This window comes from Gigantopelta aegis, chromosome 9 (assembly GCF_016097555.1).
Source record: "Gigantopelta aegis isolate Gae_Host chromosome 9, Gae_host_genome, whole genome shotgun sequence".
NCBI classification, from domain to species: Eukaryota; Metazoa; Mollusca; class Gastropoda; order Neomphalida; family Peltospiridae; genus Gigantopelta; species Gigantopelta aegis.
The window spans coordinates 4,082,350-4,103,063 of record NC_054707.1 but is presented as its reverse complement, the minus strand read 5'-3'; the positions used below and the strand labels follow the sequence as shown (position 1 = coordinate 4,103,063).

Here is a 20,714-nt window from a genome sequence, read left to right as displayed (position 1 = left end):
TCTCCATGCTACCTCAATATTTCGTGCATGTACCTCTAATTTACTTGGAACAGGAATATTAGATCGAAATTGGTATCTCAACACTTGTTCAGCAACTTCTCCGTTCTCATTTTCTGCCATTTTTGTTTTTAATGTTCACTGATTTAACAGTAGACGAAAAACAGACAAATAGTTCAAGGGGTATAACTCTGTCTATCCTATTAGGATAGTTACAAATGCGGTTGTTTCCCTTGATTCGGCGAATCTTTTTGCGCGGAACGTTCTGACGTCAAACTAATTTTGCTCATTGAACTAACAAGACGAGGCCGCGATTTCCTATTTCTGGAAATACTCCAAAGTTCACCTTTGTTTGTTACAAAAACCTCCAGATTCTGACACCATATCGTGTTAGGTTGACCTGGGCGTACAGGTTCTAAGTCCTTGTAACGATAAACAATAAGAACGTGACACTTTTAGTATGCTGCGAAGTTTAATATCTAAGACTACCATTCCATGCCTGGGGTAACTCCCCGTATGCACTTCTGTATTAAATCCCTAAACTATGATAGATGCTGTCTAACATTACACTTACAATGCAGCAAACTCGGGAATGTCCCTTTATAAAAAAAATGACCTGACCTGAACATTAACTTTTTATGTCCAGTATAACCAGCTCTGCGTTTGGTCGTGCATTTCCGTTGCATGTTTCAGTTTCAGTGCTAAGAAATATTTCCTGACCAGTTCATTTCTTTGTTGGTTTGTTAATAATTATTTATGGTACTGCATGGTATAAAAACCGGGTTAAAAACAAAAAGGCAACAATTCAATGCGGTGTGATATAAGATGACACAAATGAAATAGTATTAAACAAACTGCAAACGAATGCAGTTGCCGCGGTTACCGTATTTTCTTTGATAATTACTGTGTCGTCGGGACACAGTGATTGTTTCAAGTTTGTTTTAAAGTTTGTTTTGTTTAACAACACCACCAGAGCACATTGATTAATTAATCATCGGCTACTGGATGTCAGACATTTGGTAATTCCGACACAGTCTGTCAGCAGAAGAAAGCCGCTATGTATTTTTCCTAAGTGGGAAATTGTTTAACGTGCACATTCAAAGCAAGCTGTTGTAGCGCACGCCTGCCATGGGCACAAGTACCGGCCCCAGCCGGTTCCTCCGTCCAGGACTGGACAATAATGCAACAAGTGATCTTTTATATGCACTTTCCCAGACAGGATAGCACATACCACAGCCTCTGCATCAAATACGTTAACCTGAAACTGAGTACTCTAGGTGTGCATACATTAACTACAAATGCAATGGTCATAAACAAGTTTTAGTTGAGAAAGACATTTAAATTTATTTTAAACATGTTTTTTTTTTTTTTAGAAAATGTAAGAAATAGATGCTATAATTATATCCATTAGATGCCATTTATAATACAATTTGATTTTAAAAAACGTATCCAACTCATGATTAGATACTTTTTAAAACGACCCATAAGGTAAATATTTAGTGCTATCTAACGGCCACTCGTGTGGGATTCTTTGTCATGTTATTATTGTTCTACCATATATCATTATGGCACACGTGTTACTAATGTTAAACATTTATTTCTTCTTTTGTTGCAGGTTAATACTAATAATAGGTCTTTTGTTACAAATATGAGTGCAGATGCTTCTGTGGCAGCTCTCTGTGATGCATTCTGGGAATGGCGTCTGAAGGAGAGTCCCGAGTTTGCGGCTTACTGCGGTGTTCATGATTGTGATGACTTGTGGGATGACACATCAGAGAATGCCGTCAAGCAAACAAATGTAACTGAAAGCTTACATGTCATCAAATTAAAGTAAATTAAATTAAAGTTAGTTGAAGTTTAAGTTTCAGTTTATCAAACTTTCCACAGTGAATGCCGTTTTCTTACTGTGGTATTTCTTCAAGTTATTTATGTAAAAATGTAGCTGGTACTCCCCCACTAGATTCTGTGACCACCATAAGAGATTGTGCTCATTTCTCACTCCCACTCCAGATAGCATTTCTGTGGGCCTGTATTTTTAAACTACCCTTCTACTCCCACCCCAGGGTTACAAATATGGAACATTATGACTAAGATTGATGGCAGTTACTTTTCGCACCCTTGTTTTAGCTTTGTTCACAATAAATATAACATATCCAATGGTAATTTTTTGATCTGATATATTTGACAAAAGGTACTTTTTATTTCTTTCATTATTTAAAATTTACCAGCCTCGGTAGTGTCGTAGTTAGGTCATCGGTCTACAGGCTGGTAGGTACTGGGTTCGGATCCCAGTCGAGGCATGTGATATTTAATCCAGATACCGACTCCAAACCCTGAGTGAGTGCTCCGCAAGGCTCAATGGGTAGGTGTAAACCACTTGCACCGACCAGTGATCCATAACTAGTTCAACAAAGGCCATGGTTTGTGCTATCCTGCCTGTGGGAAGCACAAATAAAAGATCCCTTGCTGCTAATCGGAAAGAGTAGCCCATGTAGTGGCGACAGCGGGTTTTCCTCTCAAAATCTGTGTGGTCCGTAACCATATGTCTGACGCCATATAACCGTAAATAAAATGTGTTGAGTGCGTCGTTAAATAAAACATTTCTTTGTAACAAAATACATTTTATTACCATCACTTTAGAAACTTTGGCTAGTACTGATTCTAACTTAAATGTTTTAACAGAAAACTGATATTGTTCCACTGGAAACGTCTCACTGACTTGAGCAAGTCCCATGCTTTCTGATTGGCCTTTTGTTCTAACGGTGTTTTGTGTAACAGGGAGCAAACAGATGTGGGTATATTGACGCTCAGTGTTTTGAGGGGGATTAGCAAATTTTCTTTATTGCATTACTTTTAAATTTTAAGTAGCCAAAAAAAAAAAAGGATTTAGATACATTTTCATTTTCCATTTCTTTCTTTATTTAAAATTTAAACATAATATTTTGTCCAGAATTATGAAAAATAAAAACATTCTGACCTGTAAACAGTGTTGTCTGCTCATTATAGAATTTTGCCAGGTGTCAAGGTTAGTAGACTAGTTTTGATTTTAATGGATTTGGGTACATAACATTTCCGTTTTCAGAACGCTGGAAAACTTCCAATGCAAAATTGCTAATGAAAATGTTTTGTTTGAACATTACTAATGAACCTGAATGTGTTTAAAGAAAATCTTGTAATTAAAACTTGTACCATTTACGAAATGTGGATTTCAAGTGAAATTATGGTGAGATATGCTATATTTATTGTGTATGAAGTCAAAACAAGGGCGCCGTAATCTGCTGGATGGATACAAACCACCATTTATTAGTACCCTAGAAATTAGAATCCCTACTAGTCTATCAGTCCATAGCACAATATAATACAACCTTAACTTTACAAATAAAGGAATGAAATATTTTAACTTTGCAAATGATCATCTAGCAAGTTCCATATTTCTCTACTCAGCACATACTTTTGTTTTAGATATGTTTTAGGTTAAAGATTGCTCAGTTATAAATTAATATATTCTATTTTAAGAAAGTGAAAAACATCTTATTTGTCGTTGACATACAGTTTGTTTGTTTTGTTTAACGACACCACTAGAGCACGCTATTGGACGTCAAACATTTGGTAATTCTGACATATAGTCTTAGAGAGGAAACATACCGGTACTACATTTTGTCCATTAGTAGCATGGGATCTTTTATATGCACCATCCCATAGACAGGATAGCACATAGCACAGCCTTTGATATACCAGTCGTGGTGCACTGGCTGGAATGAGAAGTAACCCAATATGCCCACTGATGTTGATGGACAAATAACAAATGGACAAATAACAACAAAATATTCAGGGAAATACATGTCTTTCCAAAAAGGTTGCTTATCGACTAGTCACTGGGTCATATGTTTTTAACCCATCAATGTCAGAAGTGTGACAGGTGGACTATCATTGTACGAAGTTGTGCCTCCCCTCCAACTCTGTTGGGTACAGCCCTGTATTATGTTCTAAATATTAAAAGGGGATGGGATGTAGCCAAGTGGTAAAGTGCCTACGTGATGCACGGTCGGTCTAGAATCGATCCCCATCAGTAGGCCTATTGAGCTTTTTCTCATTCCAGCCAGTGCACTATGACTGGTATATCAAAGGACGTGGTATATGCTATCCTGTCTGGGATGGTGCAAATAAAAGATCCCTTGCTAGTAATGGAAAAATGTAGCAGATTTCCTGTCAAAAGTACCAAATGTTTGATATCCAGTAGCTAATGATTAATAAATAAATGTGCTCTAGTGGTGTCATTAAACAAACTATAAATATTACAAATTTGTGTTTTCAATAGCTGGCTGTGAAGAGGTTTATGTCTCAGGCGGATGATATAAAGTCTGATTTGTGCAGCAAGGAAGAACAGCAGAACCTTTTGCTTCTGAAAGATACGTTGAAAGTCTACCTGGATGGGTCAGAGTTCAGATGGTGAGTGTTTAGTCTTTAGTCCAAGTTAGTCTGATAACTAGGTTTTATTGGCAACCATTTTTCAGAATTTTAGTCATATTTGTTCAGGGGGTCGAAATGTTTTAATATATAAAGCACGACAAGTGTTGCTTTTGATTTAATAACAATAATTATGGCAGTCATTTCTTTCAAAAGTGGGGTATGAAGATAATTTTTTTATGAAGTTTTCTCAGACAGAGGGCAACAATGTGGCACTTGCCATTGGATCCATGGTAAAGTCTGGACCCTGTTTGTTTGTTGATATTCCAGAAAGAGCTATAATTTGGCCAGCTAAGTAAAAACACTCAAATAGCTCCAAAATTATTTTTTGATGAACGATTTCAAATTGTCTGCCAAATTACCTCAGGAAATTGCACAAAATATTTTAACTTTGGACTCAATCGTACAGGACACATTGCAAAATTCAGTAGCACCACAAACACCCCCACCCAGGTTGGGCTGCTTGTGCTCTGTTGCACATGCCAAGCATGGGTGGAGCCCACCCCATCCCCCACCCCCATCCCTAACCCCAACCCCTTTTCCATCCTGGACTGAGGAGCCAGCATAAGTTGACACTTGCACCCATGACAGGTGTGTGCTACAACAGCTTGCTCTGAATGTGCACGTTGAACCCTATGACCTGACCTGACCTTTTTATTGATAATCCCAACAGAGTAGCTTTTAGGTGTGTACCAGTACTTTCTTTGTTATTTCATATATTGTTTTATTTTTAGTGTACTTTCTTTACAGTATTCATAAATAGATACATGTATCATATATGCTCTTTATTACAGCTGTTTAGTAAAGCAAGATAAGACTCCATAGTTTGTTTGGTGTTTTTCAGCTTTTTGCTTCCAGTCAGCTTCTTGGAAGGCGTCCATGATCTTAACGACACTTTCTCCTTCCTCGTCTTCAACTCGCAGGAAGATTTCCAGAAATATGTGGCAAAATTACGACGTCTGCCTCAAAAGGTGCACTAATTCTTTAGATGTTTTATATGCATTCTATTCTCTGCTAGTCAGGTTGGCTGAAGGACAGAAATACTTTTTGGCGAAAGGGGGTTTCTTTCTACCCTTACTATATTACCAGTATGAATAAGATTTCATTTTGAAATGATGAAGCTGTAGCTATAGATACAGTCCTATTTATGATATATTTGTATCCACATTTATCTCAATTGTTCCATATTGATGTTAGCAAGACCAGATATCCAATTTTGAGACTAATTTCTAGAACGGCTTCTCAATTTCTAGCCTTTGCGTCTATCTTGAAATCATAAAATTAGAAGCTAATTTTCTTGCCACTTCACCAAACAAATTTCGAGCATGACAGTGGTAACAGAGTGTGTAATAATACTGAATAGTTAATAGAAGGTAAATAAACATTTACTGCAAAAGGGAAACAATGGATTGGCATATAATTGCATACTATAAGTAAAAGCATATACATTTTTAAACCCATTGCAATTCTCATAACCTTTATTTAAGCAAAAGGAATGGAAATAAAAAAGTTTCTGTACAAATTATCATCAAATTGTATCCATTAAAGCTCATTTTTAATTCAAGGTTGAAGACAAAATACTAGAACAGCCACGGAATACAGTATGAAAGTAATCAGTAATACAACACACAGAGACTAAAGGCAGAACTGAGAGTATTTCACCTTCAGACTGTTTTACCATGTATCAATATAGGAGATTTAACTTATGCAATTTTTTGGAAATTGGTAAAGAAACATATTTATTTACACTGAGATTTAAAAAAAAAAAAAGTTTTGTGAATTGGTATGTGTTTAAAACTTATTCTAATTCACTTTGCATATAATGCTCCACATCACTGGTAAAACTGAATTTGCAACTGTAAAACCAGCATAAACCTCTGCAAATGGTTAATACAACATAGTTATCACCTAAATAATATGTTTTTATATGAATTTTAATGCTATTCCTACAGGCTGGTAGGTACAGGGTTCACAGCGCGGTACCAGCTCCAACCCAGAGTGAGTTCTTAAGGACTCAATGGTTAGGTGTACGGTCACTACACCATCTTCCTGTCTCTCACTAACCACTAACCCACTGTCCTGGACAGACAGTCCAGATAGCTGAGGTGTGTACCCAGGACAGCATGCTTGAACCTTAATTGGATATAAGCACAAAAATATACGTTAAAATGAAAAATGAAAAAAAAAACAATATTCGTTATAGAGTTAAATGACAATTTATCGGTTCCATCTTGACGCAAAAAGACTATATATACTGTTTAAAAATATTCATGTTGTTGTTTGTTTTCTATAGATTGCTCAAGTTGAAGCAGTTCTGGGGCAGTCTATTGAAGAGAAGTTTACCAATCACCAAAGATCAATGGTAGTTATCTCCCCTTATTGACATAGCCTGGACTTTATATTGGGTGGAGACACCCACGTGGGGGGGGGGGGGGGGGGCACCCTCACTATCTATGAGTTGTTTTAAGCTATCACAGGCAAATATGAAAAATGGTGAGAAATAACTGTTATGCCAGTGGCTCTCCTTACATACCTTGGTTTTCGGGGGGGAAATTGTAAACTCAAACATCCAATTAAATCCACCTTTTCAAAAAATAAAATTAATATTTATTACTCAAGGTCCTTTGTTTTATCAAACATTGCAAAAATCATGCATACATACCAGTTAATTTGTAAATCAATGTACCATAGATATTTGAATGATTAGCACATGTGACTGCATTTACAAAAACAAACTGGACCGTATATATGTGGCATGATGAAATGAATAGAAAAATTAATTTGAAATGATGTTAGCACTAGGTATATTATATCATAAAGCAAAGCCTATTTCTGTTATTTGTTGTCAGTTTAAATTTTATTTTAATGATGAAAATTAATGATAGTTTGATGTCACGGGGATTCTATAATTCCCGTAACTGAATAAAACACGATTATCAAAATATCTCTCCTAACTGTATATCTATTAGATCTCTCTGTAACAGGCTGTTAAACCCTAGTATGACTCGTCTAGGTATGATCAGAGATACGATCTTATATAAAGTATATGTAATATAGCACGTTTAGTTCACTAGAAACACAACAAAACACAATACACTTTGGAATCTGTATTAACCTACGCTGACAAATGTACAGCCGTAGTAGTTAATTAATAACAACAATAATAACAACCCAGAACTGATCACTTAATTAGTTAATCTCTAGGTGTCTAGTTACACAATATACGGGATCACTTCACCGTGACACAACACCCACACGTGTGATAATTGAGGACCGCTTCCAGGAGAAGTTAATTAATAAGGGAATTACAACACCATTCCTAACTGGTTAATTTTTAATTAACCCGTACTACTCGTTCAGTAACGTGTGATAATTTAGAGACGCTTCCAGGGGAACTTAATTAATAAAGGAATTACAGCTCTATTCCTAATGGGTTAATTTTTAATTAACCCTAACTACTCATTCAGTAACCTTGTAACACAGAATTAATACTGGTACCTATCACAATAAAGACAATAACCTACAGTTTACCTAGGTCTTCTAGGATGACTGGCTAAGCTTTATATTACCAAATACTCGTATAATGTTAGAACAAAAAGTCTACGATTTACTTCGTCAGATGACCGAAGACACTGTCTAAAGAATATTGGTATAATACAGTATTAAAATATTTAAAGTCACATCAATCACATCAAGGTTATACAACAGAGCAGAATGATATTTACCAAGTCCTAACGGACTACGTTCCCCCTGGACGCCTTCCAAATGTTTCTCTCCATATCTCTAAAAACTAGCTATTTATTATAAAATCAGAAATCGCCTGGGGGTACAAGGCGGTACCTCCCCCTATCATCTGATATTCCCACCGCGACCAAGCGGTATTATTTCTCTCTGATCGTCAGACTTACTGACGCCATCGTCGCCAATCACGGTTGTAAAAACCGCACTCACAGAGGTATTACGTAACTACTCGCCACATGGCCTCCGCACCTGGCTGGATGTGTACGGTCGCGCGGAGGTATTACGTAACAAGTTGCCCATCTGGGCTAAGTGCAATTAAACTGCACACGGCCCTCTAACACAATTAAAATCGCCACAGGCGAAAAGAAATTAAGAGCATGTACCGTCACATTGATTATATTTTAATTGCCTGATATACTATTCTGAACGTATTTACACTGACACTTTTAAAAATGGAGAAAACTTTCATTATTACATGTTCAAAGTTCCAGTCATCAAAAATATCTTTGAACTGAAATATGTGGACCAATGGCTATCAAATTATGCTAAAAGAAATATTTTGTCATTTTCTCTCATCTGTACCCCTTTTCACAGCCATGCTCACATACGTTTAACTCATTTCAGAATGCAGTGCCAGGTCAAATTTCCAGTCTTCTTGACACGAAAGCAGATGAATCCTTGTTTCTGAAACCTTTCCATGAGGCTTCTGCGACCATTGATCCTAAAGTCATGTTAGTTAATTTTAATAATCATATTATTTTCCAATTTGTTGTGAAATACTACTGAAGATACTAGCAAGTGTGTGGGGGGGGGGGGTTATTAAAGGTCACAACACATACTCTAGCCTCTTAAAAATGGACGTTTTACTTCATCCTGTCGGTGACCAGTTTAGAGGAGTTTCACTGTATTAATAAAAATAACTTCTAAACCAAGAATTCATTTTTTTTCATGTCTGAAATAATCTAATTGGGGCTAAAAGTAATTAATTTATTCTTGTGCTGGATTTAATCTTTAAAATTTAATATGATGCCCAGTTGAAATTTGTTTTAATTGTTTCTTTTTTTTCAGATCTTCATTGAAGGATGAGGCCATTAATTTGGTGAATTCTCAGATTTACCCCGCCTACAGGAAACTGAAAGAAATGATAGAAAACGTGAGATATCTACTGTAATACAATAGTTAATGTTTTCAAATTCTATTGGAATCCATTTGGATTGTCAGAACGTTTATGTCACAAGCCAGTGCTCCACAACTGGTGTGCCAAAGGCTGTGGTATGTACTATCCTGTCTGTGGGATGGTGCATATAAAAAATCTCTTGCTGCTAATTGAAAAGAGTAGTTTTTGAAGTGGCGACAGTGGGTTTCCTCTCTCAATATCTGTGTATCTCTCCATATAACTGTAAATAAAATGTGTTGAGTGCGTCGTTAAATAAAACATTTCCTTCATTCCTTATGTCACAGAAATCCATGAGAATCAAATTTTTAAACATACTTTTTATAACATGCTAAGTAATTTCAGATTTGATGCTAATAAGTTATATCATTATTATACGGACACTCAAATTATAATTTCTAATAGATGTTGCATTAACATTGGATTTCAGATGTTATGGGAATCTCTGCCTTGTTGCAGCTAAACTTTTATGTGATTTTTTTCTATGGTTATTAATCCCAGTTTGACTTGATGTAAAACAAAACCAAAAAGATGAAGAAAACTGTTTAGTAAATAAAAATGTTCTATATTTATGTGCAATTTGTGAAAAAAGAAAGAAAAAAAGGTTAAAATTAAAATAAAACATACTCTCCCAAAGTGAAGAATGTCTTCTGCTCATGAAGTTTGAAACTATTTTCTTAATTAGTTTATCCACATGACTGGTGTTTCAAAGGCCATGGTATGTGCTATCCTGTCTGGAAAAATGCCTACAAAAGATACTTTGCTACTAATGGGAAAATCTAGCTGGTTTCTTCTGGAGACTACTTGTTAGAATTACCAAATGTGTGACGTCCAATAGTCAGTGATTAATTAACTGTCAATGTGCTCTAGTGGTATTGTTAAACAAAACATACAACTTTTAGCTTTGTTTTATTTTAAGGTAATGTTCCTTTCTGGGTTTTTTGACAACTATTTCTGGGTATTTCTGCTTAATTTTCAGCAATACATGAAGAATCTTCGCCAAGCAGAAGGCGTTTCATCACTAGCGAATGGTGCTCAGCTGTACCAGAAATGTCTGGACTACCATCTGTCGTGCCACATGACGCCTGCCGAAATCCATGAACTTGGTCAGAAGGAAGTGAAGCGCATACACGAGTCGATGCTCAAAATAGCCGAGGAGGAAGGATTCACTGGCGAGAACGCTGCCGCAAAGTTTAAAGAACTCCTCAGTTCAGATAAATTCCATTTCAAATCTGCAGTAAGTCTTCATATATATCATTTTGTAAATTCCATTTTAAGTCTACAGCAGGTTTTAATATAAATTATGTGTTGTGAATATTGTAAATTCCATTTTAAATCTGCAGTCAGTTTTTATTTAAAATATATGTTACAAACGATGTTGTTATATATCTATATATTGTGTAATACTATATACATTAGAGATGAAGATGGGATGAATAGATAATTGTTATGTTGTTTTCTGTATCTTTCTATCTCTATTACTCTTAGGGGGTGGGTGGATGGGTGGGGATGTAGCCAAGTGGTACAGTGCTTGCTTGATGTGTGGCCAGTCTAGGATCAACCCCCAATTTGGGCTATTTCTCGTTTCAGCCAGTGCTCCACAATTTGTGTAACAAAGTAAAGAGTGGTATGTATTGTCCTGTCTGTGAGATGGTGCATATAAAAGATCCCTTGTTACTAATGGAAAAATGTTTTATGAAATTAAGAAACAAACCATCGTAGAAGATTATTTGTTATTCGTTATTATGATGTGGTTGATTTTGGTTTTTTCTTTCATTCAAAGACTATCTGTATAGTATAGTATAGTACAGATATAGTAATTAACATATGTTTGTTTTCTTTGCAGGATGAAGTGCTGAATTACGTGAAACACATCAGCATGAATCTGATTCGTCCCAAACTACCATCAATAATAAAAAACATTCCAGATTTACAACTCATGTAAGTGGTTACATTGTTTGCTGCAGTGTATAGATTGAGCTAGAATTGTTAGCTGTTAAAAAAATTAACGAAGACAAATTATTCCTAGCATTAGCTTCAAAAGTCATTCTAAATCAAGGGCCTAATTCACCAAAATCTCTTAAGCAACATTGCGTCGTCTTTGCAAGTCATTTTGCATTGCACTGCGACATCGCAAATTTGCAAGAATTCAGTGAATTACACCCCAAGTGTCATACTTGCCATACCAGCTAAGTAAACCCAGCTGTTTCATTGTTTTTCATTAAATTAAAGTATAACTGATTAATCATACAGATAGCATGTTTCCGATGGGTCAGTGGTGGATCTCCAATGACATTATTGTGGCCCACCATCATGTTTTCCTGGAAGCCCACATTGGCAACTAGTCCCTTGTGTTCTCTATCAGCAGTCTTTTGTTCATTAACCAATGATGGCACTTACTGATTGTTTTTAAAATTCACAGATGGTAAATTTGGCGAGTCTTTGAGTATATGTGGCGGAAGCGGGTTTTGTTTTTCTTTCTCGACTAAGTGTCAAAATAATCATATGTTGGACCCCAAATAGCCACATTTTAAACTGTACTGAGTTGTCATTTAATAAATAGAGGATTCGTCACGAGTATTTTTTAATATGAAAAATATCAACGACAAAATATCGACAAATACCGATTAACTAGACGAGGTTGATATTTTATATATTAAAAAACATGAGTAGTGAACTCTGTTTATCCTATAACACTTCTAAAATAACATTTTAATTAAGTTTTTACTAAATCACAGTACTAAAGTTGCCACCATCGGTAATATGGCGTCATCACGATTAGCACAAATTAGTTTGACATCACGCATTTCAACTAAATCTTTGAAAATGTTATGCTCAGGTACACAGGTACACAGGTCTTGTTGGCTTGTAAGCAAATGACCCATCCACAGCATTACATTACCTAGAGACCTTGCAGATTTGCATACCATTATTAACCGGGTTAATACACTAAAATTATCACATGGATTTATGACATGGATATCATGGGTAAGTTATAGGGTAAATATTCTTTTGTTTCTTTTCACTGACAAAAAAATTACCAATCCAGGCTATTTCAAGTTATATTCTCTTATGAACACAGAATACAGCCAGTTCCTCCCTCACGGGCGACCTCCCCTGCAGCATTCTACATGAGTGGCACGTATGACGGGTCAAGACCAGGTGTTTACTACGTCAACGCAAACAAGCTGGAGTCATGGTGAGTGTTGGGCAGGACGTAGCCTTGTTGTAAAGCTGGAGTCATGGTGAGTGTTGGGCAGGACGTAGCCTTGTTGTAAAGCTGGAGTCATGGTGAGTGTTGGGCAGGATGTAGTCTAGTTGTAAAGCTGGAGTCATGGTGAGTGTTGAGCAGGACGTAGTCTAGTTGTAAAGCTGGAGTCATGGTGAGTGTTGAGCAGGACGTAGTCTAGTTGTAAAGCTGGAGTCATGGTGAGTGTTGAGCTGGACGTAGTCTAGTTGTAAAGCTGGAGTCATGGTGAGTGTTGGGCAGGGCATAGCCTGGTTGTAAAGCTGGAGTCATGGTGAGTGTTGGGCAGGACGTAGCCTGGTTGTAAAGCTGGAGTCATGGTGAGTGTTGGGCAGGGCATAGCCTAGTTGTAAAGCTGGAGTCATGGTGAGTGTTGGGCAGGGCATAGCCTAGTTGTAAAGCTGGAGTCATGGTGAGTGTTGAGCGATATGTAGTCTGGTTGTAAAGCTGGAGTCATGGTGAGTGTTGGGCAGGACGTAGCCTAGTTGTAAAGCTGAAGTCATGGTGAGTGTTGAGTGATATGTAGTCTGGTTGTAAAGCTGGAGTCATGGTGAGTGTTGAGCGATATGTAGTCTGGTTGTAAAGCTGGAGTCATGGTGAGTGTTGAGCGATATGTAGTCTGGTTGTAAAGCTGGAGTCATGGTGAGTGTTGAGCAGGACGTAGCCTAGTTGTAAAGCTGGAGTCATGGTGAGTGTTGAGCAGGACGTAGCCTAGTTGTAAAGCTGGAGTCATGGTGAGTGTTGGGCAGGATGTAGCCTGGTTGTAAAGCTGGAGTCATGGTGAGTGTTGAGCAGGATGTAGCCTAGTTGTAAAGCACTTGCCTGATGTGTGATCCATCTAGGATCAATTCTTATATTTAAGCATATTAATAGGTGGGCCTACCTTCAAATAGATGCCAGTATTAAAGGCCATAGCATGTGCTGTCCTGTTTGTAAGGAAAGCCATATAAAAGATCAATTGCTAATAGCTACTGATTCAATATTGTGCTGGGGTTTTAACAAACATTTGATTTAACAATGTGCTGGGGTGCAGGTAAACAAACATTATTTTGTTTTCCTAATAGCTGCTGATTACATAATGTGCTGGGGTGTCGTTAAACTAACATTCCTTTCTTTTTCAGCCACAAGTATGAGTTTATGGCTTTAAGCCTCCACGAAGGTGAACCAGGACATCACACGCAGGTTGTTATCTTATGGGCAAAAACCTTCACAACTAAATCAAAATGTTTATTTAATTTTTGACACATTTACATTGCTGTTTTGAAGTTAACATTTCCTAATGTCATAATTTATACATGTACTGAGTTTTTATTAGTATCTATTTAAAAAAAAAAATTATGTTCATATTTTGTTCTTATTATTAAAATGTCACCCTCTCAGCGTAATTGCCTAACTAGTTTTTAGAGATTTTGAGGAAAATGGAAGAAAGTGATTTTTAAACAAACAGAAATGAATTCATTAAAAATTATCTTAACAAGAACAAGAAAAATGTTTGTTCTTGTTTAAATAAGCTTTAAAGAATTCATTTCTGTTTGTATTAAAATGATCAAAAGATCTTTTAAAAATGAGTTTAGCCATTATGTTAAATTTATTCAGAGCAAACTGAAAAATGTATATTTATGTGTTTGAAATAGTTATTGGTATGGTTTAAGGCTAATTTACTTCACTTTAACACTTGGCTTGCATTTAAGGATTGTCTGTCATTTCTTTTAGATTCATTAGCGTGCATAAATTGTTTGAATCGGCAAATTTGTTCTCGCAAAAGTTTGCCATGCTTTTTTGTTCATACCCCGTCAACTCTATAATAAATAACTCCTTACTAAATTTGATTAAAAACACAAACAAGATCATTAGTTTTCATTTTTATTTTTATATTTATAATTTTATATATCTACAATAACACTCGATAACATAAAGTATAAATATAAAGGACCTCATTAGATGTGATGTTCCCTAATACATCATTTATGTTTATATTCATTGCAAGATTGATCATGCATATAAATTATGGAAATTTAATTTTTAATATGTTTTACCTTTAATACACTTTATAATTGTGAAAATGTAATTACTTGAAGTAAATAACAAATTATATATTTTTCCAGACTATGTATTGTCAGACTCATTCCAAAACACCAGCTTTCCGACAATACCTTGAGGATCAGAAATATTACCTAGCTCCCAGCAAATTTCCTGCATATACTGCTCATATCGAGGTGAGTTATGTGGCTTATTGTTTGGTGCAACTAAACGATACATCAACAGATAGAGTTAAATTTTGTTTTTTTTAATAACACTGTTAGAACACATTCATTTAGTAATCATCGGATATTGACACGAGACAATATTTCAAAATTGTGGGTAAGTGCAAGCCGGTTCACATTTTACCTAGGTAACTGATTGTTTGGTTATGTGAATTGCCGGTATATCTGCATTACCTATTAATTTAATTCAGATTTATAGTAACCTTACATTTTAATGGCAGTATTTCCAACTTATGCTGTAAGTTTAAACAAAATAAAACATAAATTAAAATATTTCATTACATTTCATTAAAGAGCATTTTCTTTGAAAACTTGGTAAAATAACCTTTGAAACATGTAATTGTATACAACGTAAGTGATTGGTAGTTCATGTGAATATAAATTTACATAACCTACATGTGAACAGAATGAAGAATTTTTTATATCTTTGAAATATTATAAAAAATATTTTTAAAAAATGTGCAATGGAAAGTAAAAGTTACTTGCGAAGTTATCAGAAAATACATTGTACATTTTGAACAGGATTTGCTGCCTGCTCCATGTCAATCTCAAGCCACGAAGTCTTTTTCTTAAACACTGGTTAAGCTTGATAAATATAGGTAGTTACATGCGAGTAAGTGAAAACCAGGCTTTCTTAATTCAGCCATTTCTGTTTTCAGGGCTGGGGTTTGTACTCCGAAGCACTAGGAGAAGAACTTGGTCTGTATGAGGACAGATACTCTTTGTAGGTTATTTTATATAGAGACGATTCGTTGCAAGTGTTTTTAATATGGAAAATATCAGCGAAGTCTACGTTAATAGGTATTTGTCGAGGCTTTGCCGAGACAAATACCGATTAACTAGACAAGGTTGATATTTCACATATTAAAAAACACGAGTACCAAATTCTATTTATCCTATAACACTTCTAAAATAACATTTACATTCGATATTTAGTAAATTACAATACTAAAGTCACCTCCATCAGTAATATGACGTCATCACGATTAGCACAAATTAGTTTCAAGTCACTCATTTTAACTAAATCTTATGAAAACGTCACACTCAGGTATACAGGTCTTGTTGGCTTGTAAACAAATGACCCATTCACAACAACACATTATTACCTAGAGACCTTGCAAATTTGCATATTCCTTTAAATTTGCATTCCAGATTATTAACCAGATTAATACACTAAATTATCACATGGGTTTATGTCATGGATATCATGGGTAAGTTATAGGATAAATTGGCATATAAATGAGATATAAGTATACAATGTAATCAAACTAAACCTATATGAACGTTCGGTTTACTGGCATGTTGTCAGTGCAAAAGTAAATGTTTTTATTAGGTTTTTTTATTTAAACTCTAAAACTCAATATCTATGTACTCATTTAGTCAACATTTGTAGTTCATGGTACACATGAATATAAAATACATATTTATGGAGTACCCATTTTAATGTAACATGTATAACAGTATGCCTCAGTACTAAATTGCATTGTCTCAATCAGTAATGTGGTGAAAATCGATTAAGGTTTGTATTAACATAAATTATGATAATTTATACAAATGCTGTGTTAATCATATAATGTTTTGTAGGTTTGGAAGATACAGCTTTGAGATGTTGCGGGCAGCTCGTCTTGTTGTTGATACAGGATTACACGCCATGGGGTAAAAGAGATTCACTACATGTTGAAGAAATACTTAGAAATAGCATTTTAGATATAGAAATAGCATTTTAGATAGTAGCATATAATGTCTGACAAGGTACACAGAAAGATCAGGCTAGATTTTTGTTAATTAAATATTTAAAATATTTCACTAAAAATTTATTTTGTATTTATTGTCTTGTTTATCTGTTACTTACAAGAATTTTGTATCATTAAGTATAATTCACACATTTCCAACAAGAATAGAACATAATAGTATAGAAAATATGATACAAGTGTCCCATTTTTATTTAAATTTTAACACTGAATGTCTTCTGTGTTGTAACTGATTAATTTACAGTAACAGTAAACTTTATTTTGCTGCTTATAAAAAAATCCCACTGCTCTTTCGCCTCTCTCTCCTTTGAATTCCATCTCATTTCTTCCTGATCCAGCAGCTTGTGGCTTTCAACTTCTTTTACTGTCCATCTCCATATCCCAGTCCTTCATCCACAATAGGTGCATGTGTCATATTTTGCTGTTGTTAATCTAATTGTTTTTGTTTTTGGCAGGTGGAGCTGGCAAGACGCGGTCAAGTATCTGGTTGACTACACTATGAGTGACACATGGACGATGACCAATGAAATTGACCGATACATCACGTGGCCAGGACAGGTCTAGTTTCAAACTGTTGTACAGTCATTGAGAAATATTGGTGATAGATTCTAGATGTTTCTTTTTTCAGAAAGAGTCCTTAAATACATTGTTTGTTAACCATGGACGTATCGTGGGCCACAGTAACATCTGCTTTGGATCTTGTCAGTTTAATTAAAGCTATGAAGAGACAGATGTAGCAGATTATAATAGACAAAAATGTCAGATAGTTGAAAGTAGTCCACATTAGTCTAAGAACATGGCTACCAGGGCTGTAACTAGTAGGTGAACAGAGAGCAGTTGATCCCCCATCCCCTACTCCACCCCACAATATACCATATTAACTGGAGAAGTATTGGTAGCAGTAACCAAATGGCATTTCACAGAGTCAAAGTTCGAAGTGCACCTAACTTTGAATGTTGCATTAAATAATACCACACCTGTCATTGTTGACATGATCAGTCAATTCCTGTAATACAATTTGAAGTAGTATCTATTTACCAGTTACTATTGTGCATAAAACGTGGGAAATCCTACTAAAATTAGGATGACAATTTTTGTGCAGAACTAGGGTAAAGAGGCTTCATGTTATGTCTAAGACTTTCAGCTTAACCCCCATTTTTTCTGATTTACTAGTTGTAATTATATCCATAATGTATATGTTGATTGAAATGCTTCCTAGTAGGTACTAGGTTAGTATTCCAGTACCCTCTGTCTCACTAACCATTAAACACTCACTAACAATTACCATCTTTTTCACTAACCATTATCTTCTCTGTTTTGTTTTTAAGTATACATGTCGTGTAATGTAATGTAAACACACACGCAGACGAACGCACACGCAGATGCACGCACGCACACACACACACACACACACACAGGGCCGATTTCATATGTCTGGGTTTTGTAACACCGGGTTATATGAAAACCTAAGTTTAACATTGGTTTACATAAAAACTGAAAAACTTGACCAAGACCTACACCTGTGGTGCATTTCACGTGTGTGTTTTACCTGTGTTTAGAAAACCATGCTTTTTGCATGGGTTACCCGCAGATTTGAAAAGGGACATAAGCGAGGGATAGCTTACTCGTCATCACTTTGTAGTTGAAACTTGTTAACAGTATTTATTAGCATCCGCGTACCAGATGGGAAATCAGCTACCTCCTGCTCTCACAGTTTGGGGAAAACCTTCATATTCAGGCAAACATAATCTATATATCTCAGGCATTTGTTGTTCGTTTTACCACGAACATGGTGAATAATTGATGTGTGAAGGGATGGATCTAATTATACAGTCGTGGTAAAAGAGAAAAAGGGCATCTTGTCTTTAAAAAAAAGGTGGGGGACGATCACTCTTTATCTGCTACTGTAGTGGGTTAAAATGGTCTCTAAAATATTTTAAAATTTCATGGCTCTGCGATACTGACGTAAAACACAATTTTGGTGCTGAAATTATCCATGAAGAAAAGCTACTTTGAGCAAACCCTGCGAAAAACCACCTCAAAGGCAGGTTTAAAAAAGCAATACAATTGTAACCCAGTGTTAAACGAGGGTTATTGAAAAGCAGACGTGAAATGCACAGTAAACATGACCCAGGGTTTAACCTAGGTTTAATCCATGTTTCCAAAACCCACCGATAACCTAGACATATGAAATCGGCCCACAAAGTTTACAATTTATATAAATGTAGCTACACAGTACCAAGAATTAAAACAAAATTGATTGTTAATCACATTAAGACCACAGATTATTAAAATTTGATTTCAGGCATGTGCCTACAAAATTGGAGAGCTGAAGATTTGGGATTTAAGGCACCAGGCAGAAAAGAAACTTGGTATGAATATTAAAATAATGATATACTATTAGTTTTATTGGATCTAAAGAAGATAGATAGACTGATACCAAAACTGTTCACTCATTTCATAAAAATGGTGTGACAGGCAAGCTCGTTTAGTATTCTGTATTTATCATGTACAGACAGGATGGACCAGTAGGGGACTTATATATATATCTCCGTTTCTTTCTTTTAGAGTTAGTAATAACTTTTTCTTTTTAAATAAGACCATTTGAAAAGCCTGTTGTTCCTAAATTTATAGAGTTACCAAAAAACAGTATGTAAATTTGGGCTAAATTTATTATCCCTAGCACAGTCTGGCCATATCAAGGTAGGGGTGCCTAAAATAACATCTACATGTGTAATATTCCTTTATGCTTTTGTCAAATGCTAACATATTTAAAAGACGTGATTCTTGTTATATTTCAGGAGACAACTTTGACGTTAGAGAGTTCCACGAAGCGGTGATTGGAAGTGGTTCCATTCCACTGTCTCTCCTTGAAACTAAGGTTGATGAGTACATACAAGACAACACCAAGTAGAACTGCAAAACTGCAGCGTGATCGGATTGCACTTTAGAATGCGAGCTGAATCAGCTCATCCCAAACTTGACATTTTACAGTGATGTCTTGGATGCTAGATCTCTTAAATATTTGAAAGTATTAAAGCTGCTGTCTAGAAATATTTTTCATATTTAAACATTTAAACAGATGATCCAATTCTGTTTTACACCTATGATGCATTGAAATTAATTTTTCATTCCCTAGCTTTCTTAGCCAAGTTGCATAAAAAAGCTCTGCTAGAAATTTACATTTGAATAACAGGCTCCCTCAAATTTCATGAATTTATCCCTAATCCACGAATACCTGCATAGTGAAATCAACATGGTCATTCATGTTAACACTGTTAGACCTGCAACGGCCCAGCTTGTGAAGCTTTTGACAACATACACTTATTAGAGTAAAGTAATGTAAGTTTGTTAAAATTTTATTCGATTTTGAAGTTTGTATTATTATTTTAAAATTATTATGCAACAATGTCAGTGGGTTTTGTCTGTTATTAACTCTGTGGTCCGGGGCGGGTCGTATCCCAGTGGTAAAGCACTCGCTTGATGCACGGTCAGTCTAGGATCGATCCCCATCGGTGGGCACATTGGGCTATTTCTCCTTTCAGCCAGTACACCATGACTGGTAAATTAAAGGCTGTGGTATGTGCTATCTTGTCTGTGGGATGGTGCATATAAAAGATCATTGCTATTAATGGAAAAAATTTGCGGGTTTCCTCTCTAAGTCTATATGTGAAAATTACCAAATGTTTCACATTCAATAGCCTTTGCTACTAATGAAAAAGATTTGCGGTTTCCTCTGTCTATATGTGAAAATTACCAAATGTTTCACATTCAGTAGCCGATGATTAATAAATCAATGTGCTCTAGTGGTGTTATTAAACAAAACAAACTGTGGTCCAATGCTATATAATAAATATGTCCAGTGCTATATAATAAATGCAAATGTGTTGAGTGTGTCATTAAATAAAGTTTTCATTTTTTTCTGTGGTAATTGATACAAGATGATTGACCTCATCTTTAAACTGCCTTCCATAATGCTACTTACTAATATCAAGAGTTGAATATAGATTTGATTTCAATTAAAAATATTCCATTACCATTTTCTCACGGATTTCTATGATTTTGGTGTCGTT

At 35.6% G+C, this 20,714-nt stretch overlaps 1 protein-coding gene across 1 annotated transcript; it reads left to right on the top strand.

Annotated features, from left to right (window-relative positions):
* Positions 1–650: 650 nt before the first annotated feature.
* LOC121381379 lies at positions 651–20,215 on the top strand. The gene is made up of 17 exons (XM_041510668.1): positions 651–735; positions 1,613–1,795; positions 4,316–4,446; positions 5,309–5,435; positions 6,758–6,826; positions 8,830–8,936; positions 9,274–9,358; positions 10,359–10,616; positions 11,226–11,320; positions 12,462–12,578; positions 13,748–13,808; positions 14,732–14,842; positions 15,550–15,614; positions 16,475–16,546; positions 17,097–17,199; positions 18,947–19,013; positions 19,443–20,215. The coding sequence occupies exons 2-17, from the start codon at positions 1,646–1,648 to the stop codon at positions 19,553–19,555; spliced, it is 1,731 nt and encodes a 576-aa protein (XP_041366602.1). The 5' UTR covers positions 651–735; positions 1,613–1,645; the 3' UTR covers positions 19,556–20,215.
* The last annotated feature ends 499 nt before the right edge of the window (positions 20,216–20,714 follow it).